The sequence below is a fragment of the Pteropus medius genome, unplaced genomic scaffold (genome assembly GCF_902729225.1).
Source record: "Pteropus medius unplaced genomic scaffold, Ma_sr-lr_union100, whole genome shotgun sequence".
NCBI classification, from domain to species: Eukaryota; Metazoa; Chordata; class Mammalia; order Chiroptera; family Pteropodidae; genus Pteropus; species Pteropus medius.
Genome location: NW_024344371.1, coordinates 312458 through 340104, shown reverse-complemented (window position 1 = coordinate 340104; position 27647 = coordinate 312458). Strand labels below are relative to the sequence as shown.

The following is a 27647-nucleotide window of genomic DNA, read 5'->3' as shown; positions in this document are numbered from 1 at the left end:
AGACGTTCCCCTTGATTCTGTGCACGCCATGCTTGGAGAAGCCCTGCTCCATAGGGTCATTCTCTCTTTCCTCTGCTCCCAGAGCTGGTTAAGAAATTCAGGCACTCTAGACAAGTTCTTTCCCGCTTCTCGTTGTGGTCCAGCTAGGGGAGACAAATGGCATTTGAAGTAATCAGAAGAAATTACTGAGAAAAAAAGAAGAGCCAGATGGACTAAACTGATTTTCATATCTAGCAAGCATTGCAGCCCCACATTTTGTTCGCACCCTCTTATTGAGTGTGAAGCAGACCCAACTCTTGGAGCTGAGTTGAGTGGTGGTAATGGTGGGGGGTGGGGGAGGTGGGTAACTTCTTTTTTCTGTTAACTGGGAATCCCAAGGACAAAGGCTTGATTTTGAAATGTATTTTGCAGACGGTTCTGTCCCCAGCTGCAGGTCCTTGAGATCACAATGTGGTTAGATCCAATCACCATTTGCCCTTTGATACAGATTCATACCATATTATTGTGTTCTAGCAAATTTGCATCTTGAGCCTTTGGTTTTATTATGCAATTGAAGGCTTTGTTTTCTATTTTAAAAAAAATGTTGGGGAACGAGATCAGAATAGGGAGTTTGGGGGATTGTTTTTCAACCTGGCACCCCTCTCCTTTACAAACTAAATTTATAGTAGGTCGGAGAAGGACCATAAAGATAAACCCACTTTCATAATGCGAGGGGATCTGCAGAGAATTAAATCAGAAAGGATCAGAGGGTGCTGGTCTGGCTTTCTTTCTCCCCTTTGGGCTACATGGTACAGACATCATGGAAGAGACTGGAGCTGCGTGTTTGTAATCCCGTGATTCCACTCAGGGTCTCAGAGCATGTTCTCTCAGACAGTGCCTTATCACTTGTCCCCTCCCTGGTGCCCTGATTTCCTCTGCTTGGCTCCTCTCTCCTCCAGTCTCTACCTCCCCAGGCCAATCCGGGACTAGGCTGCCTGCCCAGCAGCTCAGTTTCTGCAGTTCAGTTTACCAACATCCTAAACTACTAGTGAGGAATTGGGAGCTCCAGGATCAGCCAGGTAGCATAGGGGGAGTCAGGGCAAGGCTTTTTTTTTTTTCTGACAGGAGAGCAGGATGAAGGTCTTAAGAGTCTGGGACCAGGGCTGGACAGGGGATGCCTAGAGAGGCATCTAGGTGCTGAGTCTTTTGTCTTTCTAATGATGGCGACAGAGTCTAACCATGTGGAAAAATGGGGCTGCTCACAAGAAAATCCCTCCGAATGAACACAAATAGACAGATCTTGCAGGGAAAAAAAATGAAAAGAAAAAATCAAAGAGGATGGTTTGGACGGGTAAAATGCATAATTACAGTCATTTCTGTGTCTTTCTCATTCATTACGCTTCATTAACATGCAGCAGTCTCTGGTACGACTACCATTAAATGCATCAGACTGGACACGGGTGGTTAAGTTTTACCTGATTAACAAAATGCTCACACTTGTAAACTCAGGTCCTGCCCGGAGATGCCTTCTGCAAGATTGTTCTCGGCTTAAAACTTAAAAATAAAGAAAAGCAAAAAGAAATGGAAAGCCAAAAAAAAAAAAAAAAAATCAAAGGAAACTTGGCGTCTGCCCTGGCCACAGGCAAGGCTGACAAAAAGGGGTTAAGAGTTAAGTGGAAGTCAAGCTTGAAGAAGTAAGATGGGGCCTCTACACAAAGTTGAAATTAAGGCGTCTGGGGCTCGCACAAACCTCTCCACCTTTTTTGGCCTCGAAGGCGGCAACCCCAGCCTCCCTCCCAATGTCCTCCGCCTTTGGGACTAAGCAGGGAAGCTCACGTTAGTAGCAGCCAAGGAGAGGGGCCGGCCTTGCCAGGACTAAAGAGGGAGGGGAGGGGAAAAGCAAGAATCGCCCACCCCGCTCCCAGGCGGAGGGGCGGGAGCATCGGGTCCCGGCTGAGCGAGCAGTGTCTTGGGCTCTGCTTCTCCCCCGAGCCGCGCGGGAAGGATGCTGGGCCGCAGGGGCGCGCGCGCGGAGCGCGGGATGCCATGGGGCTGGACGGCGCTCTGCCTGCTGAGTTTGCTGCGTGAGTACCCGCCGCGCGCGCGGCCCGCGGAGCTGGGCGGCGGGGAAGGTCGCCGCTCCCCCAGAGGCACAGCGCGCAGAGCCAGCTACCTAGAGGGAAGGGACCTCGGCCTCACCCTACGCCCCCACGCCCGCGGCTGCTCCGGGCTTTGCTGGAACGAGAGCCGTGCGAACCGATTCCAGCCGGGCCCAGCGCTTCACCTGTGAATGGGCGGGGGTGGGATGGGAATGGAAGGCGACCACAACGCGAGTGTGAACTACCCCAGGTGTTAACTCGCGCAGCGCCGTAGGCGTCCCGGAGTCGGACAGTGCGACTCGCTGGAGTTGTCTCTAATGTAAAGCGTATTGAAGATGCCAGTGCCTCTTCGCGTTACCCACGGTGCGGAGCGCATAGTTGGAGCCAGAACCAGGAGAGGGGGAGGAGAGAAGCAGAGAAGTTTTGCGTCTGACGGCTGATTCGGATAGCTAGGGCCTGAGCGGGCAGCGGGGAAGGGGGTCGGGCGCCCCACCGATCACCGGGACAGGGAGGGGAAAAGGGAGCAAAGTCAACCTGGGACGAGGCCGCTGATGCAGCGCCCAGGAGGCCCAGGAGGCAGGCTGACCAGTGGAGTTTGGAGTGAAGAACAGTCCATGCAAAAATCCTTGCATTTAGAATCGCAAAGCTGTTACGACTCCCTCTTCCGACGCCCACACCCATTCCACTGGAGAGAAGGTGATGGTGGACGGAGTTTGTTCTGAGCCCTGCCTCCAACCCTCCTCCACAGCTCTTCTCCCTGGCACCAATTCAAAATTGTTACATTGTGGGGTTTTCTTTCTCTGCCCCCCTCCCAGTTCGAAAACTAGTGGACAGGTCAGCAGGCTAATGGACCCTCCTCTTCCACTCATCCACACATGCCCCTCTCAAGCTGTTGCTCTCACCTTTGTTTTTTTGTTTTTTTTGTTTTAAAGGCGCTCAGTAAATATTTATTCTTAATTGCTTTCATTGGAGATAACATTCTCCATCTCATTTCATTGAAGTTAGAGGATTTTAAATATTGTAAGTTCTCCATTTAGCTCAAGATTCTGCTTCCAGCCCTATAGGGCTCCAAATTCCCAACTCTTGCTAAAGGCCACCCACCACGGCCCACAGAGTGGCCTGCGCAGCCAGCTAGACCTCTTTTGCTCTCACTTTCCTCTGATTTCCCTCCCTCTTTGGGTCCACCCAGTTGGAGAGATATTCAGGGCTTGAGGAAGCTATAAGTTTGGCTCTGGGTCGACCTGTTTGGCAGCTTCAGACATGCCCTTGGGGGCAGGGAAAAAACTGTCACGGAGATGTCGAAGCCCTAGAATGGGGTACTCCCCTGGGTGCTAGACTATGCCCTCATGACGGGTGAGTTGATCAGTGGCTCCAATTCTGATCAGATGCTTTGAGTACACAGCTTGTGATGGTGACCTGGTCCTGAGCTGAGGGAGGTCCACCCTTTTCTTATTTCCTCAGCTGGCCATTCTCAGTGTCGCCTTGGCCTTCAGCAGTGGGGATGGGAGGAGCAACTTAACCTCTTCAAAACCTCAGGTTGATGTGCTGAGAATTTCAGTATCTCAGCTTGGGGGTGAGCGGAGGGGCACAGGTCCCTATTCTCAATCTTTCCAGACTGTTTGGGCCAGTTGTAGCTCTGCGCCTTCCCTGAGAACTTTCTAGGGTGTGTGTTTTGTTAATACTAGGAGTCATTTTCTATCTTGAGATATATCGTGGAGGAAGTGAAATGAGTGACTATACCTTGAAATGCTAACTAAGGGGTATTGCAGAAATTCTGTGCCATTATTACTGTGAAATTCAGGGCAGAAAGGGGTTCTGTGGTTTTCTCATCACTTACCCCAACATAGCGGTTTGTTCTGGGAAGGTCTTTTTTCTGTCCTTGTGAGAAGTTGGCATGGGGATGGGCACAGCAGCCAACCAAAAGTAGACTCTCTTTGTTGGAAATGGGGTGGTTCTGGTCAGAACCAGGGTCGGTGGAGGCTGAGAGGCCACCAAATAGCACTGCTACACCACCAGCTGGGAAGAGAAGGCTTTCAGGTTATTAGGGCACCTCATTTGTCAGTCTCACGGTATCTGTTTCCTCCAAGCCCTCCATGGCTTATCCTTCCTCTGTCCCTAAGGACACCCCCCAACCCCACCCCTTCACATTCCTCTTCTTCCTTTGGGTCCTTCGTGCCTGCTGACCCCACACCCATATCCTGTCTGGGGCTACGTGTAAGAGGGGGAAAAAGAAAAGGGAAAAGAATTTTATCAGATGTTTTCCAGAGGAGAGAAGACTCCACCCTTTGAATCTCTGCCACATGGCGACTGAGGAGGAGCAGCCTTGGGGACCTCTGACTAATTCAGTGGCCCCCGGTGCTCCCCTTGGTAGGGCCAACCCTGCTGGCACAACCTTTGCAGATGCAAGTCTTCCAGTTTGACTGATAAAACATGCCACTAGAGAGGCTTTTTCTTATCCCTTTGGCTCCACCTCCTGGGAGCCTGATTCACTTGTCCTCATCTCCTTCATTCTCTGAATCTTTGTCTTCAAAAGCTCAGGGCAAAGAGTGCCAACTGCAGCAGATAAACTCCTGCGCAGCCTTACAAAAACAAATAAAAGAAAGGAACAAATTCCACTTCTTATGGTCTCATTGCCTGATTTCCTTTAGACCCCGGGCAGGCGGTGTGGGCTGACTTTCAGGGCTGGATGGTTACCCAGCTCCACCCTCAGGGTTCCTGGTTCTCTTTTTCTCTTGTTGACTCTGCCCGATCTAATTAAATGGACCCGAGTGTAGAGAACTAAAAACGTAAAGGTATGGAAACAACAAAAATACCATCCTCCAGAAGAAAATGCTCGAGTTGACAGGGCAGAATTTCTGTATTTTTTTCTGGGCTTCGACTTTTTTTAATAAGAACATTTTCTTCCTTCCTCAGCAAAGAAATCAAAACACATTATCTATGACTTTTAGTTTCAAGAGCCTCCAGCTTTGCTAAGGAGAAAGATGCATGCGTCTTGGGAGGATGAGCTACAGACAAATGGGGATGCATCCCAAGGTGTGCGTGCTATGTCCTACAGGCCAGAGCCCATCTGGGAATGAATCACTTCCCTTTAGATGTAAAGGAAAAGGCCTTTGGGCTTAATTGGAAAGTCTGCTCTTTGCTGATTAGGGGGAAATGAAAAACCCGAAGAACTTAAAACCGATAGCTTCTAGGAGAAGAGCATCTCGAGGTAGCCAGTTCCATTGTTTAAAAGAATTTCTTAAATGGTCTCTGAATGAGAAACCTAGACTCCTGGACAAACTTTGCATATGCAATTCAACAAGAGGTTGAATTGCTGACCATGATAAAAAGAAAGTGGAACTTTATATTTGATGGGCCCAAGAGACAAAAGGCTGAAGGAGTCCAGAGTCCAAGAAGATACAGAGAGAGGAGGAGAGGTGCCTGGAACAGTAGGGGAACAGCAGTGAGCAGAGGTGGAAAAGACTTGTCTAGGAGAAATTCCTTATAGTTTGGCATGTTTATCACAGTGATGTCTAAAATTTCAAAGTTATGTCATCGTCTCCTCTGAGCTGGGACGTAACCTCGCTCCATGCTCTCAGATCTTCGGTAAACACACACTAACCCTGTGTTGGTGGTGCTGTGGAGGGAATAAAGGAATGGGTGTTTGGCTCACCCATGTGAGTAGTGCACACCAAGAGCTGCTGCAGCCTGAGGTCAGGGAGGCGTGTGGTGCTTCCATCCAGGAGTCAGTGGCAATCAGGAAAATGGAGAAAGACAACTGGGGCAAATGTGGGCCCCTAGAGAGAGCTGACGATATTGGGGTTGAAGTAAGTGGAAGTGGTCCGAGACATATCATTTGAAGAGTAAGGGGAAGTCTCAATACACTGAGTTTTCACTCACACCTCAACTTCTCCTCCGATGCGTAGGAAGGCATCAGCCCAGTTCTTTGTTCAAGCCCAACATGGTCCAAACTCATAACAAGAATGCTTCCTGAATGTTCCCAGGAAAGATGGGTGGCTTACTATTTCCGGAGTCATTTCATTCCATTAAAAAAAGTAACCCCATTATTTTAAGCTTGTCTTTGTACTGCAGTGAAATTAGCCTTCCTGTAACTTCTAGTCATCAATTCTAATTCCATTCTTTCAACTCTCACAGAATTAATCTGATCTTTCTTCATGACAATCCTTAAAGACATTTCTAGTTGGCCCCACTAGATTATAAGCACCTTGAGGGTGGAGATTTATTTAAATTCTAATAACGTTCACACCTCACAGCAGGAAGAAATTTTCTCTTATTTTGTGCTGCCCACAGCACTGAGTGTGGTCCTTCCCACATCACTTGCTTATGAAAAATAAGAATGAATAAATCAATATGTGAAATGAACCTTGAAGAAAATTATTTATTCTCTCTCCCCAAATTCTTCTTTTCTAGATCAGAGGTCAGCAAACTTCTACAGTAAAGAGCCAGATAATAAATATCTTAGGCTTTTGAGGCCATGGGTAGGCTCTGATGCATATTCCACTTTGTTTTATTTTACAGCACTTTAAACACGTAAAAGCCATTCTTAGTTCTCTGGCCATACAATAAATAGCCTTGGTCGGAATTTGGTCCACCATCTGCGACTGTCAACACCTGATCTAGAGTAAATAACACTAGGCCCTCAATCATATGACTTGCTTTCTAGAACTCTTCTAATTCTGGTTATCCTCCCGTAGACACTCCTTAATTTAATAAATTTCCTCATAAAATATAGCATCTAATGAGACCACTGCGTAGAGGTGGTTAGTGTGAGCTCCCCTGATGCAGTCGCCCTTCAACCCACGTGCTTATTCTGAACTTAGAGGATTATACTAAGCGCCCTGAGTCAAACAAACAAGTAGAAGAGATAGTTTTGGCACTCAAGTAATTTATAATGGGACCGAGGTGTCAAGCCCTTTCCTTAGGAAACAAGCATATGTGATTTGTGCCTGGTAAGTGATGGAGCTCTGTGATTTAAGGTCTTAGAGATGCAGAATGGAGGGGGCCTGTGTTAAAGGAAACCGCTGTTTCTTCAGCATTTATCAGACAGGCTAACTACTTTGCATCCCTTATCTCCTTTATCCCTTGAAACAACTAGGAAACAGGGACTATTTTTATCCCTGTTTTACAGGTGAGGTTTAAGGAGTAGAAGAAGCTTCCCAAGGCTGCACAGCTAGAGCCTGGTAGAAAGCCTCCTTCCATCATGGTCTGATTGCAGAATGCGAGCTCTTTGTTTGCAGGGTCTCCTGTCTTCTCAGCACAAGCCATGGCTCCCAGCAGAGGCCAGTGTGTTCCTTCTTCCTATCACTGTGTCTCCATGGGCTAAAACACCCAGGAACTCCTCTGAGAAACTCCTCTTGGGCCAGGTGCTGGAATTTGAAAGGATGAAGGGAATGGGGCTGGCTGGCTAGGAGATCATAACACCACTAGCAAAGCTATAGAACTAAGGACCTGTGAGAAGCAAGACCGAGTACAGGAAAACCTAGTCTCCTAGAATGTGGAAATTGAGTTATTTAGGTAACAGAGCTTTCTGGATCTCTGAGGATTTGTAACCCCCTTTTAAAGACAAACAGAATCTTCAGTTTATCCATTGTAGTTAGAAATCTTATTAAAAATGTATTTAATATGCCTCTGCTTCCTTAAGTGGACCGAAAAAAGAGGACTTTAACCTTCAAGACTCAGATGTGTCATGAAAATAATTTGGTCATGGTGCAACTCAGTGACATCATTAATGCATGTTAAGGTGTATGTATTTATTTACTCCTACCATAAATGGTTCCAGACTAGTGTGGGTTTTGATACTCATGACTGTTTTTTATTATTTCTGTTTCTTTTATTTCATTTTCAGCTGCTGCTTCTCCTTATTGTTTGTTTCTGAGAGTCTCTTTCTAATTTTTAGCTTTATCTAGTATATCAGATAACCAAGCTCGTTAGAATTGTGCGATTAACAAGAGTAATTGCTTCTGAATAAGTACCTGCAAGTTAAATGGATGACTTTTACCACGTGAATTTTGTGACATCTATTTGGCCTCTTCGAATCCTCATCTTGTTAGCTTCCTGAGCTCTTATGTCTTCCCCTTGCTCCAAGTCCAATAGTTGAGATCAAATAGGGTACTTAAAGTCAAATAGGGTACTTAGGGAGACACAGTTAATAAAGGTGCAATGAGAAGTAAACCAGAGGAGATAGCCTTTCACTCTATTTTAAATCATGCTAGCACACTCTGTTGGGTTGGGTGAGGGCTGTGCCCCCAGTCCGGAATAGAAGGTGTAGTGGAGATTTCCTCCATCGCCTATTAGATTCTGACTCGTAGGCTGCTGTGACTCCCCTGCAGAGTAAGGAATCAGAAGTACAGATCAATAAAGGTCAGAATTTGATGGTTTAATACTATGGTTGTGTGTGGAAGGACAGTATAAAAAGAGATCTGTGGTCAGTCTTGATTCTTGCAGATGCCTTTTCCTCAAGACCCCAGTCTCTTCATGGGAACTCTGTAAATGGAGCCTTAGAGACTATGAAACCAAGAGACTCCTTCATGGAGAGTCCCTATATTACAGTACCTAGGCCAGGATTGGCTCCCAGGGCCCTACTGAGGTGACCCCTTGTCCTACACCAGCTTGTATATGCCCTGTGCTCAGCCTTGCCTTCTGTCCCTTTCTCCCCGCCTTTGTCCAGTTTCTCCAGAGTCTTGGAGGTTTCCCCACTCATCCTAGCTTCAGAGACATGGATCTGAGGTTGGGGTCCTGTTCTCATGTGCAGTCGGAGCCTGGTACATGTGCCTCAGTGCTTGGATGACTGGTAGATGGGTGGAGGCTGCTGCAACCAGGAGCCTGACCCTAGTGGGTTGGTAGCTGGCCTGGGCCCAGGGTTGCTTCACTCATCTGGCACAGGCACTTCTGTCCTCAGAACTAGCAGCAGGTCTCTCTTCACATCTGGAAAAGTTCAAAACTGTTTGTCTGGGTGAAGGAGGCCCTGGGAGAGGGGATTCAAAAGCATGACATCACCTCAGCCAGGATCAGCTTCCTTCGGGTAGAGAGAAGGGCTGGGCCAGGCTGGGCCAGATGGGATTCCCAGGAATTGATATACTGGAAGGAAGATGAGGAAAGGGCGGGCAGGAAGGGTGATGTCAAGGGGGAGTTCCAGTGGTGCCTTGGAATGGCTCCTTGAGAGGATAACCCTTCAATTCAGTGTCCAAATGCTCCCACCTCTTTACGCCTACAGTGAATTCATATCTTAGGTCGGATGGCTTAGAGGGTCCTAATTAAGGACAGAAGAAGACTGGATCCGCTTCTCCATCTATTTCGTTTCGATAAACTTACCCCCGACCTAAGCCATACGGGAGCCCCTTCTTTTCCCTCCAGAGGTGTGGCGGACGTACACTGGTCCTCAGCGCTTTAGCTTGACTTTCTACTCAAGAGTCAGCTAAACCTCAGGGGCGCCCCTGCTCCTCGGCCCGCATGAACATGGCCTTCCCTCTCTGCCCAAACCTTTGCGATTCACGTTCTCATCTCTAAAATGGAAATAGCAATATTACTTTTTCTTCCCGCTCACTTGCCAATAATATTAAAATATGATCGTCGTATTCGCCGTTAATATCAGTCTTCTTGCGGCAGGTTGGTGAGGATGGCAGATGTGGGACAGTGAGACTTGTTACCACCTTTAGGAGAAACATTCGTGGCTCCAGGTTCATTGCCTTGAAACTGAAGCCTAACTTCCCTCTTGTTGCTGAGGGAAAGAGGAAGTGTCATTCTACAATTCAATTTACCTGGAAACTTCTGAAAAATACAGACCTAGCTCTTAACCAGGAAAGTTTTGAGACAAGCTTTAGGGTAGACTGAGACCATCAGGGGCCTTTCCTTGAGGATGGTAGCACCGATGTGGGCGTGACCTCTGCATACCAAGGCCACCCCAAAATTCATAGTGCCCAAGCCAAGTGTACAATGGAGGCCCATATACCATATTTTTGAATACTTCAAATAAATCAGGTCAACTAACTGATAAATAAAAAAATCTCTATCCTCTTTCCTTGAAAAACATCTTCATGACTACCTGGAAGGCGGGGTTTGAATTTGAGACTCTCACGGTCCTAGAATCCAGTGCCGCAATGTGGCTAAGCAGGAAGAGGTGCCCTTGGCTCCAGCCCACCTCTTTTCTCTTCTTACCCATGACTCTGGCGCACACTGTAGGGGGTCTTATGTTCATTTAAGGGACACTCCACCACACGCTTATGCTCTAACCCTTCTCCCTGCAAAGAGCCGCCCTTGGCCATCCTTAGCCCTTGGATGTGAGATTTTGGTGTTGCAGTTGACCCTCCAAAGGATGGACTGTGAGAAAAGGCCATGCAGGTCCCCAAGAAGGCAAAATTTTCTAGGCTTTCTGGTCTCCAGTGATCTAGAAGAAAGAGTACATCTCTGTTGGCCCCATGGACTCCTCATGGTTTGGGGAAGGGCAGAGCAGGAGGAGAAACAGAGTATAGGCTTTAAAATGCAGGGGCTGGGCAGGAAGCTTCTCCTCCCTGGATCGAAGGGTGGCACTGCTGGGTTCCCCAGGAAACATGGAAGGGCCAGGACCCTCGTGAAGATCTTCAGAGAATAACTAGACTCAGGAACATTACACTTATAGTATTCTAACATTTGTTATCTCATTGATTCTCCCAAAAATCCGTGTAAGAAAAGGCCCTCACTTTAGAGATTGGTACATACACACACACACACACACACACACACACACGAAATTACATAGTTATTGGCAGAGCCAGAACTAAGCTCTCTAGCTCCCAGCTACATCTGAGGAGAAACCAGGCCTTATGTTCTCTAGCCCGTCAGCTGGATTTCTGAGGCGGAGCTTCCTGGAAGAAATCTTGGGGTTGCTTGCTGCAGTTCTTTAACCAAAGGAAGGGAGAATACATTTACAGGCCATGAGGAAAAGAATGGAGAGTTGGGGAACGGGGAAGTCTGGAAAGGGGAGAAGATTTTTTTAAAAGGGATTGAATAGAGTATGGTGTGAATTTAGTGATTATTCCAGGAATGAATATGGTAGATGGAGAGTGAAAAAAAAAAAAAAGATAGGATACATTAAAAAGAAAACGGGTACATCCTCCCCACATTTCAGATCTTTGCAGTATTTATTCAGGTATAATTTAATATTTTAATATTTTATCGACATGTTGTGAACATTGTTTTCATGTTATAGTTTTTTCATAATTTTTTATTTGTAGCGATTATAGTGCATATGCCATTTATACAACTAAATTTATTTAGTTGCAACTTTTCCATACTATGAATAATACTATGCTAGACACTGGGTGCATACGAGCTTTTCCTTCCCTATTTCCTTAGGAAAAAACTAGTGGTGGGAACTCAGTTGCCTGTCCAGGAAGATGTTTTTGTTGCTGCTGCCTTGCCAGGGGCAGCAGAGGATGTTCTAAATGGATTCTGCCTGAAGTCAAGACACTGAATTGGGTGATGTCAGGAGGCTCCAGGACAATTTGGTTCTGACCTTTCCTCCTTGTTTCTCTATAGCCTCTGGATTCACAAACATGAATAACTTGAGTAATGTAACCACAGAGTCATCGATCTTAAGAATATCTTCAGTTGTTCCTGTAAATGTATCCAACCAGGAGACCAGAATACTAAGTACTCTTGAAAGTACTACCCTCGACCCCATCTCTGAGAACAGCAATGGGACCATAGCAGCCATCTCAGGTAAAGAGTGTTTGTCTCAGGCCCCAGAGGGATGCTACTGGTGCTTGGGGGATAAAGCATTAGATGTTTGCAGACCACGCCCTGCTCCCACTTTCTTGCCCAGATGAAAACATACAATCTCTCTGTAGTAATGACTTTGGCATCATATTTAGGGTACTCTGAGGTAAGTTCTAGATAAGTCTTCCAACAGTGTCAGCTTTCTCAAGCCAGTGCCTTGGCAGCTGATCCTGATTAGTAATGCTCCTTGTACCCTTGCTCTCATGCTCAATTGAGCTTAGCCATAAAAGGATTAAGTGAGAATTCCCTAGAGCTCTCCGATCTCTTCCAAGTGAAGGAAAGTGTGTACAGGTTCAAATTGGGGGTCTTTGACTTCTCTAGGGCGGACCAACATCCAGTTTCAGAATCCCAAGGATGCTTCTAATACGTTCTAGATTATAGCTATGGTTCCAATAGCTGGCTTGAAATGAGTTTGGTAGGGATTAGGACAGGAAGTAACTCTTAACTCCCCAAATTCCCTTTTCTGGGTGGAAGTCCATGCCCATGTCATTATCTACAAGGTCTTCTTGATTCAAGACAGTTTATTGAGGGGTGTGTGTGTGTGTGTGTGTGTGTGTGTGTGTGTGTGTGTGTGTTTATGCAAATGTGCACACATGCACACTTGTATTTTTGGTCTTTTTCAGAGTCTACGGTCAACTTCACATCTACCTCTGGGATCACCCCAGTTCCTGAAGCCATGACCTCTCCTGTCCAGACACAGACCTCTGTAGTCATCACAGTGTCTTCCACCACAATCAACTTTTCAACTTCAGAGATGACCTTGACACCCAACATGTCACCTGGAAATGTTTCACATCCCCCACACAATAGCACCAGCCCTGTGACATCTCTCACTATACCCTATACATCATCTTCATCTACCCCGAGTACCATCAAGGTGGGTAAATTGGGCCAAAATGGCAGGTTGGCCCCTCATTTCATATGTATACAGGCTCTCTCTTCCCTTCATCCTCTCCTCATCCCAACTAATGAGATTTGGGTCATTAAGTATTAGCAGGGAAAATACGCAGCTCAAATATTGCTGGAAGGGATAGAAAGGGGCAGAGAGGGGTGGAGTCAGGTGGCAGGGCTGATCTGGGTCGTGGGTATTGCATTTCTAAGGAATAGAGAATAACGAGGATTCTCTGAGATCCATCCATTTCTCTGAATCTTTTTCTAGTACTTCTCAGTCTGGGCTTTGACCAGGCACCATTCCCCTTTGGCCATATTTGGAAACCGTCCTCCTTAATGGTGCCGGCTTTCCCCAAAATGTTTAGGACTAAAACCATTTCCTCGATGTGAGAGGGTTTGGTGGCTGTGTCAGGCATAGAGAGGCTGTGAGGAACTGGACAGACGGGGTATACTGAGCTCAGCCTTAGAGCAGGTGTCTGTCAAGAGCTTCCAGCAGAAAGAGTGGAAAATAAGCGGGTGTGGAACCTGGCAGGCAGGCATGGGGCGGGGCACCGCCTGGTTTCTGTTTTTAAAGGAGCCAAAATAAGAATCTGGAAAGTCCTAGGGATCAGGGGGAAAATGAATATCACTAGGATCTTCCCAGTCACCCCATTATCTGTTTGCCTGTATGGCTTTGCTGCAAGTGAATAATTAATTCATGGGAGGGAAAATGGCCCAAATGGGAAAAGATCCTCCCCTCTTCCATCGTTGCACCATTCAAGCCCATGTTTACCAAGACTGCAAATAGCTACCTGCCTGCAAGCTCAGGCTAGTAACAAAGTTAATTATCTGCTGGGGCTAGGGGGTGAGATGGAGGAAGGAAGTGTGACTGTTATAAAATCTCTAGTCCCCTAAGAAATTTTAAAATTTCTTTTTCTTTAAAATCTTTTTAGAGAGTATTTCACAGAAATCTAACTGGAAAAGGGGTGGGGGAAGAAGTGAGGGGCAAAATACTGGCTTATTTACTTTGTTTTTGTTTTAATACAGGGAGAAATCAAATGTTCCAGGGTCAAAGAAGTGAAATTGACCCTAAGTATTTGCCTGGAGCTAAATGAGACCTCCAGCTGTGTAAGTCACGCTACCTGAACCCCGCAACTCCACTGCTTCCCTTTCCCTCTCTCCCACAATCCTTCTGAACCTCCTTGTCATTTTGGACTGAATGGACTTTGGTGCGGTGGGGAAGTTTAGCACCTTGAGGCTGCTTGCAATTCTCAGCTTTGGGCTTAGGAAGTAAGAGGCCCCATCTGGTGGATGAAGAAGGAAAAGATAACTTTGTTTAAATGTAGTTATTTTTTCCATCTTTTTATAACACTTAATATATATAGTTAGATTCAAGTTTGCTTGATTCGAGTTTGCTTTTACGTTAAGAAAGTCCTTCCTGAAATAGAAACTAGTCACTTAAAATATTCATTTATTATTCTTATTTATAGATCTCTTTAATCCATATAAAATTGTTTTTGCTATAATGCTGCATTTTTCATGTAACCATTTTTCTTAACATTATTGACCGATCCTTCTTTAGATTGGAATGCTTCTTTTAGCCTACATTAAGTTTTCATATGTCCCCAGGCCTATTCTTTAGAAATATTTCATTTGTTCAGTTTGCCTTTTTTTTGGCCAGTTTTAAATTTTAAAAATTATTATACTTTTACATTATAGTATTTTTAATATTTAGCCAGGATGGTCTTTGCTTATTACACTATAAAAATATGAAGTATTTTTTTATTCTTTTAGAAAGACTTTGAGAACATCTTGTCCAGATTCCAAAAGGAAAACATTTGAAATTTTAATTGGAACTACTTTAAAATCTCTCCATTTTTTCTGATCTTCTCTTGTTCAGTATCTTGTTTTTTTGGTTTTAAATTTTTTTCCTATGGGTTTTATAGATTTATTAAAGTTATTTATAATATAGATTTCCCATTATATATTTCAACTGATTGTTGCTTGTATATTAGTAAGTTAATTGAGTTTTGAATATTTGTCTGGGGTTTAGCTGTTTCTTTAACTTGCTTATTAACTCCAGGAGCTTTTTAGTTGGTTCTTTTCTGTTTTTAAGGTGGACTATCATGTTATCTACCACAATATGTTGTTTTTCTCCGCCTTTTTAGCAGTATGACTCCTGTTTCAGTTTCGTGTCTTATCGCATTGGTAAAACTGTACAGCGTGGTGTTAATTTTTAATGATGATAGCAGAGCTCCTTGCCTCGTTTCAGTAAATTCAGTTTCCTGACTATAACAAGGCTCTGGGTAAAGGATGGGATGATGAGAAGAGCAGTATTTACTTATAGGGGAAAAAAACCCCCATTTTCTTACAAGTTGAAAATATATTTAAGGGAATGCAATATATATCATGTGTGCATACATAGTTCGGAAAGAGCCTGGATAAATACTAGATTATAGAGGCATTAAGTTACTTATTTTGTTTATTCTGACCACTGTTATCTTACCTGCAATTATCAACTGGGTGGCTCTGACTCATAGACCTTTTAAAATTATACTTAAGAGAATTATTTAATTTAAGACTTTAAAAAAACAACAGAAATTGTGAAGACATAAACTCACACAATGGAATAACTAAGTGCAATCAGCGAAATAGTTAACTTAAACATGAATATACAGTATACAAGTGATATTCTGTGTTTCTGATCCTGATTTTCAACTCTACTCATTAAGGAAATTGCCAAACCCTTTGCTAATTATAGCTAAGGAAAATGACCATCTTTTTTTTTTTTTCCTGTGTCTGTTGTTTTGTTTGAACGCTTATGTTCCTGTGTATCACATGGATCTGTGCCAGAATGCTCATTCTTTGTACCAGTGATTTAGAGCTAATTGCAGAGCATTCTAGGTGTCTGTCAATTGCTCTTCAAAGTTCACATTTTACTAGGGTCATCATCCCAGACAAGTGCCAGACACTTACTGCTACTCCAGAAATAGCCCCGCTTATGCTGCTGCTGCTGTGGCCTCTTTTACCCTGTGCTCTTCACTGTCTAATCTATTTTGTGCCACAGCCGAGAAAGTCTGCATTCTTCTCTGAAACTTGGGGAGGATCTGTGAGTAGCCATGTGGAAAGAGAGCAGTTCCCCCAATATCTTAAAGAAGGCTTCTGCACTGCCCGTGATGAGTCTACTTCGTGGTAACCCCTGTGTTGTGCTATTGTTCTCATGGTCCTTCCACCACTGTTGATCCCCTTTTCTTCCTGAGGACCCCTGTTCCCCAGACCCCAAGCAGCAGTACCTCCTACAGCTCCCCAAGGTCATTTTTCCTTGTTCTAGAATTTTTAGCCACAGCTCCCGATCGCGTCCCAGATTTCTTTTCCTTGAGTCGTATTGCATGATTCTCTGATAATCCATCTGTTCCAAAGTCTGTGAGTGGGGTAGTGTCAATTTTCCTTAGATTGCATTTGTACCTTTGGTTTTAGAAGGCCTTAAGGTACTAGCTCGAACCGTGGGAAACTCAGGCCCTACTCGCAGCCTAGTGAGAAGCATGAGGGTTTGGATTCCCCTAATATCACGTCCTTGAGTACTTATGTAATTTTGGCATGCTCCTGCGTCTGTATTCCCATAACAAAAATACACATGCATTGTTCTCAGCCCTCCAGACACTCATTCTGCACCAGTACCTGCTGAATATCCAACATATTCGCTCTCGCCATGTGGATTCTTTAGATCTGTCTCCTGTACCTGCGTTCTGTAGACATTTGTATCCCAACCACTCTTCTTTTACTCCCCGTCCTTCACCTCTAGGCAGAAACCAATCCAGGGAGCGGAAGGGTGATCCCATGCTCTTCTCAAGCACCTGGTACCACGTCTCAGAACCCTCACGAACAGAACATGTTGCTCCAAGTCCGACCTCCATTTTCTCTGCTGCAATGTCAGATTAATTAAGTTTTTGTGGTTGTGGTTTCCCAGATAGTTTCGAAATTGTGCGAATACTTTATTCTCTTATGCTATACCTATTTGTCCAGAGGATTCCACCAAAAAAATTTTTTAATGGCATAAAACTTACCTCCTTAACTATTTTAAATGTATGGTTCGGCGGGGTTAAGGAAGTTCACATCATTGGGAAGCCAGTCTTCAGAACTCTTTTCATCTTCCAGAATCGAAACTCTGTGTCCATTAAACAATCCCTCACCCCACCACCCCGCAACCCTGTTAGTGGAAACCATGATTCAACTTTCCATCGCTATGAATTTGATTCCTCTAGGTACCCTATATGAGTGGAATCATGCAGTATTTATGTCTTTTGTGACTGGCTTATATCAGTCAGCCTAATGCCGTCAAGTTTCATCCACGCTGTAGCGTGTGTCAGAATTTCCTTACTTACTAAGGCCAAAGAATCTTTTTTTTGCATCTCTATACCCCATTTTGTCTATCCACTCATCCGCTGATGGACACTTGGGTTGTTTCCACATCGTGGCGATTGTGAATAATGCTGAACGTGGGTGTACAAATATCTCTTCAACACCCTGATTTCATTTCTTTTGGTTATATACACAGAAGTGGAATTGCTGGATCATATGGTAGGTCTGTTTTAAAATTTTCGAGGAACTGCCATTCTGTTTTCCATAGCAGCTGCACCATTTTGCAGTCCCATCAACAGTGCAAAAGGGTTCCAATTTCTCCACATCCTTGCCAACACTTGTTATTTTCTGGGTTTTTTTTGTTTTTGTTTTTTGTTTTTTTTTGATAGTAGCCATCCTAATGGGCATGAAGTGGCATCTCATTGTGGTTTTGGTTGGCATTTCTTGATGGTTAATGATATTGAACATCTCTTCATGTGTTTATTGGCCATTTGTATATCTTCTTGGGGAAATCTCTGTTCAAGTCCTTTGCCCACCAATTTGGTTTTTAGAACTACCTTTCTTTGGAGACACATCTGTTTTTATGCAGAGATTTTATTTACGCAGCTAGTTCTCATCATACTTACTCTGTTACACTGACTTCATCTGAGGCAGACTGCATCCAGCCTCCAGACCATATCCCCCAGCCCACGCCTTTCTTGCCCTGTGCCCAAACACTAAAGGTCAGTTTCCATGCAGAAAAAACTTACAGATGGAGGACTGATGAAGAGTGTATCTCCTGGAAACAACCTGAAGTCTAGAGACATACTGCATGATTCCTAATTTCTCGCCCTTGCTCAGCTGCCCTTGCTCAGGTCCCTTAATTACTCCAGACCCTGTATGAACATAGAGGTTTTGCCTGCATTGTCAGATTCACACCAAAGTGAGAGAGAGAGAGAGAGAGAGAGAGAGAGAGAGAGAGAGAGAGAGGAAAGAGAAAGAGAGAGATTGATTGAGAGATTGAGAGATTGAGAGATTGATTCAGCATCTGGAGATAGCTTAAAGGTCATTTAGAAAAATACCTGTCCTTTCCCCACTCCAATACTTAACATGCTTCTTTAACATGTTAAAAGTCTTTGAAAAGTTTGGGGATGCTACTCTAGAAAGGTTGGATGGTTTTATTATTGCGGTTATTATTTTTGCAAAGTAACATGTGCAAGCAGATGTAGTTAGGGGCTCACAAATCTGATTCTCATGAGCAAAATGGCGAGGCTGTGGCTTCCTCCTGCCCACTCTCCCATGATGTCTGCCTACAGCCTCTCTTGGGGGAGGATGTTTATTTCAAGCATCCAGAGAAGCATTGTGCTTTGTTCAGGATCCACCTGCTCTTCTCCAGGCCCAAACACAATTCACTGATGCTGTTGGATTCCAGAGTGGGTGGCTGGCCGCTGTTATTCCCTTGAATTTAGTCCAAGAAACTAAACAAGGGGTGGAGGGACTCTGTGTGAAGGCCAAACCAGTTGGGATGTTGGGTTGAACAACAATTCACTGAGTTCTTTTGTTTACTTGCTATGTTTAGTGCAGTTTGGTTTCCAAATTATGTAATGTACACCCAATCCCCACACCAAGGAGTCTTACAGTCTAGTTACAGAAAAATAACAATAACAGTAAGGGAGAATATGATTAAACATCAAAATATACATTCTAGATGATATGCTATTATTAATAGTAATAGTGATAGCTGCCATTTATCCAGTGCCCATGAGGTTCCAGTCACCTCGTTGGGCACTTGTCTTACAATATGTCCTCACTCACCACAACAACCCAGTCTTCAGCTGAAGAACCTGACACTCAGACAAGTTGCATGACATGCAAAGAATCTAATAAGTAGCAGAGCAAAGGTTGATGCCCAGTCTGTGGAGGGCAGGTAATACCTGCTTCACGGAAGAGGTGGAGTCGAGTGGAGTCTTGAAGGATGGGAAATCCAGGGGAGAGGCAGTGTTCTTTGCTCTCACACCCCAGGCTTCTTCACGGTGGTACCTACAGTCACAGGCCTCGCCTCACTAGCTTCTCCTGCACACATTCTGCTCATTTCTTCAAGGCCTACATTGAGATGTTTCTGATAACCCCAAATCAGATGCGTGCTCACCCTCCTTTGAATGTACATAGCACCTTAATTGTACCATTCTTCGCTACTTGCCATGTAACTAAATCTGTGACCTGTTAGTCTCTTTGTGCCTCAGTTTCTTCATTTATAAAATGAAGAGAATGATAATATATTATAGGGTTGTGTGAGGCCTAAATGAGTCAATATGTGTAAAACACTTTGAATAGTGCCTGAGACAGTAAGTGTCATTTAATTTCATTGCCGTGCATACAACCATGTGGAATTCATAGCTAATACACACACACACACACACACACACACACACACACACACACACACCCCACCAGACACACACACAGAAGTTTTTCACACAATGTCTTATATTCGGGGCTTGATAAATGTCAGAACAGCTGAATCTGGTTGAGGTGCAGCTTCTTAAGACTCAGCAGATCGAGGGAAACGCCATTTTGTTTGACTTGTTTAGATCGTGCAGGAGCCTTGTCCCTCTACCCCACTCAGGAAAGAGACGTATTTCAACCAGAGACACCTCAGAAGCCCCGAGTCGTCCAGGCAGGACTCCCTTCCTCCTCCTCAGGCAGCACGGCGTTAGGAGGATGCAGGGAGAGCCTCATACGGCTCTCTGAGGAGAAATGGGCCTAGAGAGGAAGGAGGCTGTGATCGTATCCAATGTGGTGTCCAGACCGCCTACAGCAGATGCTGCTTTAAAGAGCCAGATTTTTCCAGAAGCAGAGCCTTTATCCAAGGACTTAACAAGGGAGACCTGCAAAATCGGTCCTTTTCCTGAGGGGTGAAGCGGCAGTGGCCTGAGACTTCATTTCTGAGACCTCAGCCCTCGGGGGCCTTCTGAGGCCACCGTTGGACTCATCCGTGACTTGGAGGTTATCCAGCCTTGCTCTCCCGGCCTCAGCCAAGCCCAGTGCATTTCCAGCTGATGGAAGAACACTGGGGCCTGAGGCCAATCTTGACCTCGCCTTGTGCAGGAGCAGGGGAGCCTGGGTTTTCCTGCCTTGAGCCACTTCGTTAGGAAAATAGTCAGGCTGCTTTCCAAGCCGAGAGGAGGCCCTCTGGCCTTGCCACGAGAAGCAGACCTGCCCACAAACAGGAAGCTTTCTCCTCCGTGGAGGCTCAGTCCCGATGGCCCTCATGTGCCCCAGCAGTTTCCCCTAACGGGAAAGTTGTCAGAGCTGTTCAGGTATTTCCTCCTCCTCCATCTGCCATCTGGACAGAGGAGAGAGTCTTGGTTTCCGTTCCTTTCCTGCACAGGGGAGGCCACTCTGATTGCAGACTGCTGGGATAAATCTAAGGAGGTGCGACACAGGGCGCTGGAAGGGTGCAGCCGGTGCTTCCGATTCATCCCTGTCCTGGGGCTCGCTGTTGAAGAATGATCAGAGTTTATCTTCTAAGTCTGAGGTCTCCAGGCCTGTTGTCCAGTCAGCAAACTGGAGGAAGATTTGTGACCCTGAAAAGCATTGATCCATGCTTTTAATGGGAAAGGGGAATGGAAGACTGGACAAAAACACCCTTTCCCTTTGAGCCATGATCTTCGTGAGACCCCTTTGAAGGGACCGAGGATCCCATTGAGTCTGTAGTCAGATATTTGGTCTCCACTCCTCACCTCCCTTGGCTTTCCTCCAACATGTGCGGCTACGGTAACCTTGAAACAGGATTGTCTCCTCGTTACTATTGTACTGTTAATATTTTCTGTTATCGGCAATTTGTTTTGAATTTAATTTGAATAGTATATGTGTGTAGGGGCAATCCCTAAATAAGACATTTCCTAAATAAGACAATCCCTAAATAAGAAATTTGTTCTCTGGCATCTTATAGATGCCATCTTACATCTAAGACACTAATAGATATATGCTTTGCTACTGAGAAATTTTTGAGGGTTTTTTTTTTTTTTCCTGTTGTGTTCTTGCACATATATAGTTCATGGTATTTTTTTTTTCCAGTTGGAATTTTAGGAAAAAAACAGTCTTGTGGAGGGGGTAATAGTGTGAATTTAACCAGAATTATTGTCAAGACTCTGGATGTAGCCCAGGACATACTAGTACTTTAATCTCTTGCTCGTCATTTTTCCCTGTCTTCCCAGGAGGACTTTAAGAAGGCCAATGGAGAGGAACTGACCCAAATCCTGTGTGGGAAGGATCAGGCCGAGGCTGGGGCCGGGGTGTGTTCCTTGCTCCTTGCCCACTCCGAGGTGAGGCCTCACTGCCTGCTATTGGTCTTGGCCAACAAAACCGGTAAGAGGCACATCTGTCTTGGGGGTTAGGAAGGGAGGGGGGCTGAGGTTAGAGGATGCTGGGTAGAAATCAGGCATCTTAGCTCAGAGAGTATGGGTGCTGGTGGGGAAGGGCCGGGCCGATCTTGGTGGAGGCCCTCCTGAGGTGAGGATGGCCATCCAGAGCATCTTCTAGAACAGTGCAGGAGGGTGGAGCAGAATGAGCTGGTCTAGCTTCTAGACTCAGCAACCCCTGTTTCTAATTCTAGAACTTCCCAGGAAGCTCCAGCTTCTGAAAGATCATCAGTCTGACCTGAGAAAGGTAAGGTCTCTAAGATAATGGGTCAGGGGCGTTCACTGGAGTAGGGGAGAAAATAATTATCTTCTCTAGACTTGCTCTTCCTACCTCTCCATTCTTCTCCAACCGTCTTCACCCTGATGCTTGAACCAAAATTTTACGATGCAGCGTAATTAAGAGATGTCAGTCTTAAACCCTGTTTAAAAAATCCTTAAGGTCAGTGTCTTCTTGTGTTTATTCACTGTTGCACCACACACAGGGGTCAAGTGTAAGCTGAGCTCCTTTCCAAAACCCACGTTCTGCAAATGACTCGGCTCTCTTTTCCGTGTCTTCTCTTCCAGCTGGGGATCCAAAACTTCACTGAACAAGATGTTGGGAGCCACCAGAGCTATTCCCGCAAGACCCTGATTGCACTGGTCACCTCGGGGATCCTGCTGGCTGTCTTGGGCACCATTGGCTATTTCCTGATGAACCGTCGCAGTTGGAGCCCCACAGGAGAAAGGCTGGTCAGTTCTGGGGTCCAGGCCAAAGGGAATAAGGAAGATAGTGGTCTTCTGGGGAGGTCTATGAATATCACAGTGGAGGAGAAGAAATACCAGAAAAGGTACTTCTGTGCCCTTAAATAGGGTTATTTATACCTGTACATACTTGTGCCTGTGGACAGGTCAAAACAATAAATAGCAGATTGGGGAGGAAGCACTGACTGGGGCCTGCCCACCTCACTGTGGTAACAGATGGTTCATGTCATCTATTATTTTCCCTGGGATACTTCAGCTGGGTACAACCAGAACAGACTGCTAAATCAACCATTTATTTTGCAAGCATGTTAAATGACCATGGGAACCACTTGGCTTACAAGAAGGGGACATACGGAGGGAAAAATCTACTCTTGAGGAAGGACAAGACTGGAGTTTGACTCTTGGCCTCTGGCCTGGGAGGGTTATTATGGCCTGGGAGGGTTATTATACCCCGGGTACTGCCTGGTGTCTGGCGGGAGCTGGCTGTTGAGCTGCGATGGCATGGTGTGGTGCCTCTCCTCTGTCCTTTCTCCTCTAGGAGCTGGAACCCTGACTGCTCTTCAGGAAGAAAGGACTCTGCACATGCAGCTGCAACCCCCCTCTCCCTCCTACTCCTGTTCTCCCCCACCGCCAGAGTCTCACTCCCCTGCTTACCAGATAATGCTCCTTTATTTATACACTGTCTAGGGCGAAGACCCTTATTACACGGAGAACGGTGGAAGCCAGGGCTATAGCTCAGGCCCTGGGGCCTCCCCTGAAGCTCAGGGAAAGGCCAGTGTGAACCGAGGGGCTCAGGAGAACGGGACCGGCCAGGCCACATCCAGAAATGGCCATTCAGCGAGACAACACGTGGTGGCTGATACCGAACTGTGACTCGGCTGGGTGGGGCAAGGCTGGGCAACGTCCGGGGAAGGGGCCGTCCCTGCTGGAGGTGCCGTCCCTCACCTTCCCCCTTTCCCACTGCACGCACCCTCCGAGGCCTTTCCTGGGGCCCTGCGCTGCACCACCCAGGGTTCTCTCCACCTTGGGGAGAGGCAGGTAACCCTGCCCTTTGCACATTCAGCTCCCTGGCCCCAGATTCTGGTCTTCGAGTAAAGAGGTGATGGGGAAGCCAGGGTTCAGAGAAGCTCCCAGTGGGGGTTGACGATCTTGCAGCATTCACACATGGCCCCTTCCCTCTCCCTGCTCTCCGCCTCATTACGGGAACTCCCAGGGGGAAAGCATCGGCTTTTCTGGGCTACAGTTTCTTCCCAGGAATCTTTGCCTTTTGCCCTTTCTTCCTTATACTTTCTTTCTCTACTTTAGGGAAACCAAAGCTACCCATTGCACTTGCTCCTTTGCAGTGATATAGCCAGAAAAACTTGTCGTTTTACACCATGTCCCTTATGCCCCCTCCAAGTCACTGTGGATTCAGTCACCAGCTTCCCTTTTGCTCTCCTACCTCCCCTGAGCTTTCCATGTGTCCCCGCATCTGTGAACAGAAGCCTGCACAGGTTTCTGGCTGAGCCTGGAACTGAGCTCTGAGTTTTAGAACAACGTCCTGAGTCTCTCTGTTTGAGACAAGGTGAAAGTGCACGACGCACGTGTTCCCACCCGTAGGGGCAAATGGGAGAGAGCAGACAGCTCGGTCCTGGTCTTCCTGGAGCAGAGCCTCTGCTTGGGCTCCTTTATGTCCCTGTGGTCAGAGAGAGCAAGAACGTGGGACTGGAGCTCCTTGCGCATCTAAGGAAGCCCCTCGCCCCTGGGCTAGGTCGTGTCCTTATCCTCTGATCTTCATGGCTGCCTCTCTCCTCTCCCCTGATTCCTAAAAACCAGTCCTCAGGCCCCTCACCCCAGTAGACTCCCTTCTATCTCTGCCTCCCCCACCTCCTTCACTGCTCTGCACTCCACATGCGGTCATGTCCTCAGGACACCTCCAGAGGACCCTCACCATAAGCCTCTAAGTGGATGACCCAGTTCTCTTTTTTTTTTTCCAGAGGGGCGAGCAGAGATCCTGGTTTCAATGACGTTTGGAATAGAACTTTCCTGTGAGATAGAATATTATTTTTTTTTTTCCCTGGGCAAAATGGTGTGTAAATACTGTAATTAAAGGATAGTGAACACATTTGTCCCTGTGGCTCTGTCCCAGCTGGGCGTGTCTTGAATGCAGAGCAGTCCGCTCCATCCACCTGGCTGGACTGCAGGCGGTGGGGAGAGGCCAGCCGTAGAAGAGGTGGGACCATCTCAGGGACACTAACTGGTGATGCTGCCCCTTGGGCTAAGGCGAAAACTGCTCCCAGAGAACCCTCTTCTGAGAAGAGGCACATTTTGGTATCGATACAAAAAATCAAAGGGAAGGCACCATGTCCTATGCACCCGCTGTTATCACACCACATCCTGCTCCTAGCTGGGAGCAGAACAGTGAAGGACAATGTGGGCAACTTCTGCTTTAGAGATTTGGCTGTGAACTCTGGGGAGCGGTTGGTCTCTACCCTCAGCATTAAGACAGCAGCTAAACTACAAAATCTGTGAGCACACACCACCCCCTCCAGACCCAGACACCCCTACCCCACCCCAGACCATAGGAAGTGTGGGAAGGCATGTGCCGGACACAACTGAGTAGCTTCAGGAAACGCTCCCAAGTGTGTCAACAGTGGCAGAGGCAGTTGGGGCCAAACAAAGGATCCTTCCAGTTCTTATCTGACCAAAGCCAGACTTTTCCCTTTAGTGCTGTCCCACCCCCACCCCCTCCTTGCTTTCCCCAACTGCTCTAACCGGAGGTTCCTCTCCAGGAGGTGGAGGGATGTGATCTAGAGCCTTCCCTGGAAGGCGATGGCTGATAGTGGGGCATTGGAGAAAGGAGAGAGAGCACCTGCGGAAAAAGAAGTCAGGTTGGCCTCGACCTACCTAGTCACACGTCCTGCAATGAGAGCGACCAGATGAAAGACTGGTCAGTTAGGGGTGGCTGGGGAGAGGGGTAGGTACAGGGTACTGAGTCCTGAGAAACACGGGAAGAGGAAAAAAGGCTACTGAGTCTGAAACGCCCTCAGCCTCAGGCCTAACGACCTGTGATGGTATTTTTTCCTGAGTATGTCGGCGTGTACAGCCTTTGGGGAGAAGGGGTGCGTACGTGTATATTTAAGGGGTGGGGTGGGCTGGAGACTAGTTCTCTGATGGCTGGGCCGCTTGCCCTAAAGGACTCAGCTTTCTGAAACATCAGACTTTCCCCTTTGGCCTGAGCGTCCTGGTGCGGCAATGGCTCCACCTGCTGGTCTTGCTGGGCTCCTACCGCTCAGCTTCCGTTCAATTCGCATCCATGTTGGGTTTCGCTCCCCGGCTGCCCCGCCCTTGAACAGCCTGGCCCAGTGGATTTCAAACTCGAAGTTCATTTAACTACAGAAAGTCGCTGCTGGTGAAGACTTTAAAGATACATCCAACTCAACTCTCTTATGGTATCGTTAAAGATAAACTAAGGCCCAGAGAGTGCGTGTGGCTTGCCCATATCACCTGGAATCAGGCTCCTGAATCCAAAGCTCTTCCCTTCATCACCTCTCCCCACTCATCTGCTGGGGCCTCAGACTGCCTCTGGTTGGATGTCATGAAGCTGGTGAGGGCAGTGTGAAGATACTTTGGAGACTTCACTTCTAGAGCATTTCATCAACATGTGCTCTTTCGGGCCTGGCCGGCTAAGCAGGACGGAGGCCCTAGGACAAAGGAGAGACTGAAGACTCTAGGAGGCAGGGAGGCTCAGCCCCTCTGCTGTGCCTATAGCTGGCCCTGAAGAATTAACTCTGAAGTACATAGTTCATTATGGAAAGCATACCTGAAAGTATCTTCTGTCTGATTTTCATCTAGCTGCATAAACAGGAAAATCCTCCAAGTCTCGGTATTCCCCATCCCATCCTATCTAGGTAGATCAATCCCACACTTCCTCTTCACACAAACCCAGTAGTACGTTAGCAATTGTGTGCACCAGCATACCGCTTCTGTTCCTGAGGCGTTCAGAGCCGGCATTCAGTCACTCAGCAAGTCTTAGGGAATACCTACTGTGTGCCAGAGACTGTTCTAGAGGCTGAGGACAGAGCAGTGAACATATCCTCACGGAGCTTACAATTCTAATAGGGGAGAAAGAATAAACAAACACATTTTTCTAAGTAAATGTGTTTTCAGGTTATATTAAGAGCTATGAAAGATATAAAATAGATTGAGAGTAATTGTTGATATTTTACACATAGCGATTACTCTCAAGGTGGTAAGAATTGAGAGTATAGTTCACTTGAATGAAGTAAGAAAGAGATTATGCTGCACAGAGGGAAGAGCAAGTTCAAAGCTCTGTGATGCGAAGCCTGGCAAGTGCAAGAAGTACAGCTGACGAAGGTGGACAAGGAGGCCGCCGAGGCTGCCTCTGAGTGAGGGCGGGAAGGATGTAGGTCAGATCACATCGGGCCTTCCGGGCCTCGGTAAGGAGTTTGGATTTTATTAGTAGACGGGGAAACCACCGGAGGATTTTGAGCAGGGGAGTAACATGATCTGCTTTATGTCGTAGAAGGATCTCGCTGGCTGCTGAGTGGAGAATAGAGGTAGAGGCAAGAGAATGGAAGGAAGGCGAGCAGGTCGACTGTTCGTGGCTGGATCGGGGTGATAATAACCGAAGCAGTGAGAAGAAGCAGAATTTAGAATATGGTTTAAAGGTGGAGTTAAAGGGACTTGCTCTATTTATTCCTTCAAATGATGATCATAATAATCATAACAGTAGCTAACATTTATTGAGTACTTACTGTATCAAAATTGAGATGCTATACCAAAATTTAAATACTATATTTTATTTAATATTCTCGAAAACCTTATGAAGTAGGTACCGTTACTCAGAACAAAACCAGAACTTCAGGGAGTAACAAGGGGATGTGCTAGCAGCTCAGTGAACAAGGCAAAGATGAGTAAGATGTGAGTTTACGTGAACCCAGAATACTACAAGTGCATTAATACAAACAAACAAACAACAACAAGAAAAATGCAAGGCAGAAAGCGAGTAATGACACAGGAAAAGACTAACCGAAGTGCTGTGCGTCCGGAGGTGGGCAGGACTCCCAGCTGGGGAGACCCGGGGCTGGGTCACGGAGAAGTATCTGTGGGGCCGTAAAATGGATAAGATTTGGATGACAAAAACGGGTGAGGACATTTGAGGCTGAGAGACGAGCATGCCTGATATGTAGAGATGGGAAATAAAAGGTCTTCCTAAAAACAATGTGTTTTCCAGTACGGCAGAGAGGTAAGATGTGTGAAGGAAAGCCTAGTACCAAAAAGGCGTGTGTCCGTTTGTGTAGAGCATTTAATGCCAGACCACAGAGTTTAATTTTATTCAATAGAAAAGAGAGAGCCACTGAAGAGTTTCCGTTTATTCACTTATTTATTCATTTATTCAACAAAGTTTTTTTTTGAATGCTTATTATAAGCCAGTCACCTG

The 27647-nt window shown here is 46.2% G+C and overlaps 1 protein-coding gene across 2 annotated transcripts; it reads left to right on the top strand.

The window, feature by feature from the left end:
- Window positions 1-1887: 1887 nt before the first annotated feature.
- Window positions 1888-24004, top strand: CD34 (CD34 molecule). 2 transcript variants are annotated; one of them, XM_039870287.1, is made up of 8 exons: window positions 1888-2063; window positions 11592-11774; window positions 12455-12708; window positions 13749-13829; window positions 21260-21410; window positions 21658-21710; window positions 22028-22192; window positions 22892-24004. In XM_039870287.1, exons 1-8 carry the CDS (start codon window positions 1985-1987, stop codon window positions 23075-23077), a joined length of 1152 nt encoding a protein of 383 aa, XP_039726221.1. In that variant the 5' UTR covers window positions 1888-1984; the 3' UTR covers window positions 23078-24004. The 2 variants fall into 2 exon arrangements, with proteins under 2 accessions (XP_039726221.1, XP_039726222.1); XM_039870288.1 differs by lacking the exon at window positions 22892-24004 and adding an exon at window positions 22743-22885.
- Window positions 24005-27647: the final 3643 nt, after the last annotated feature.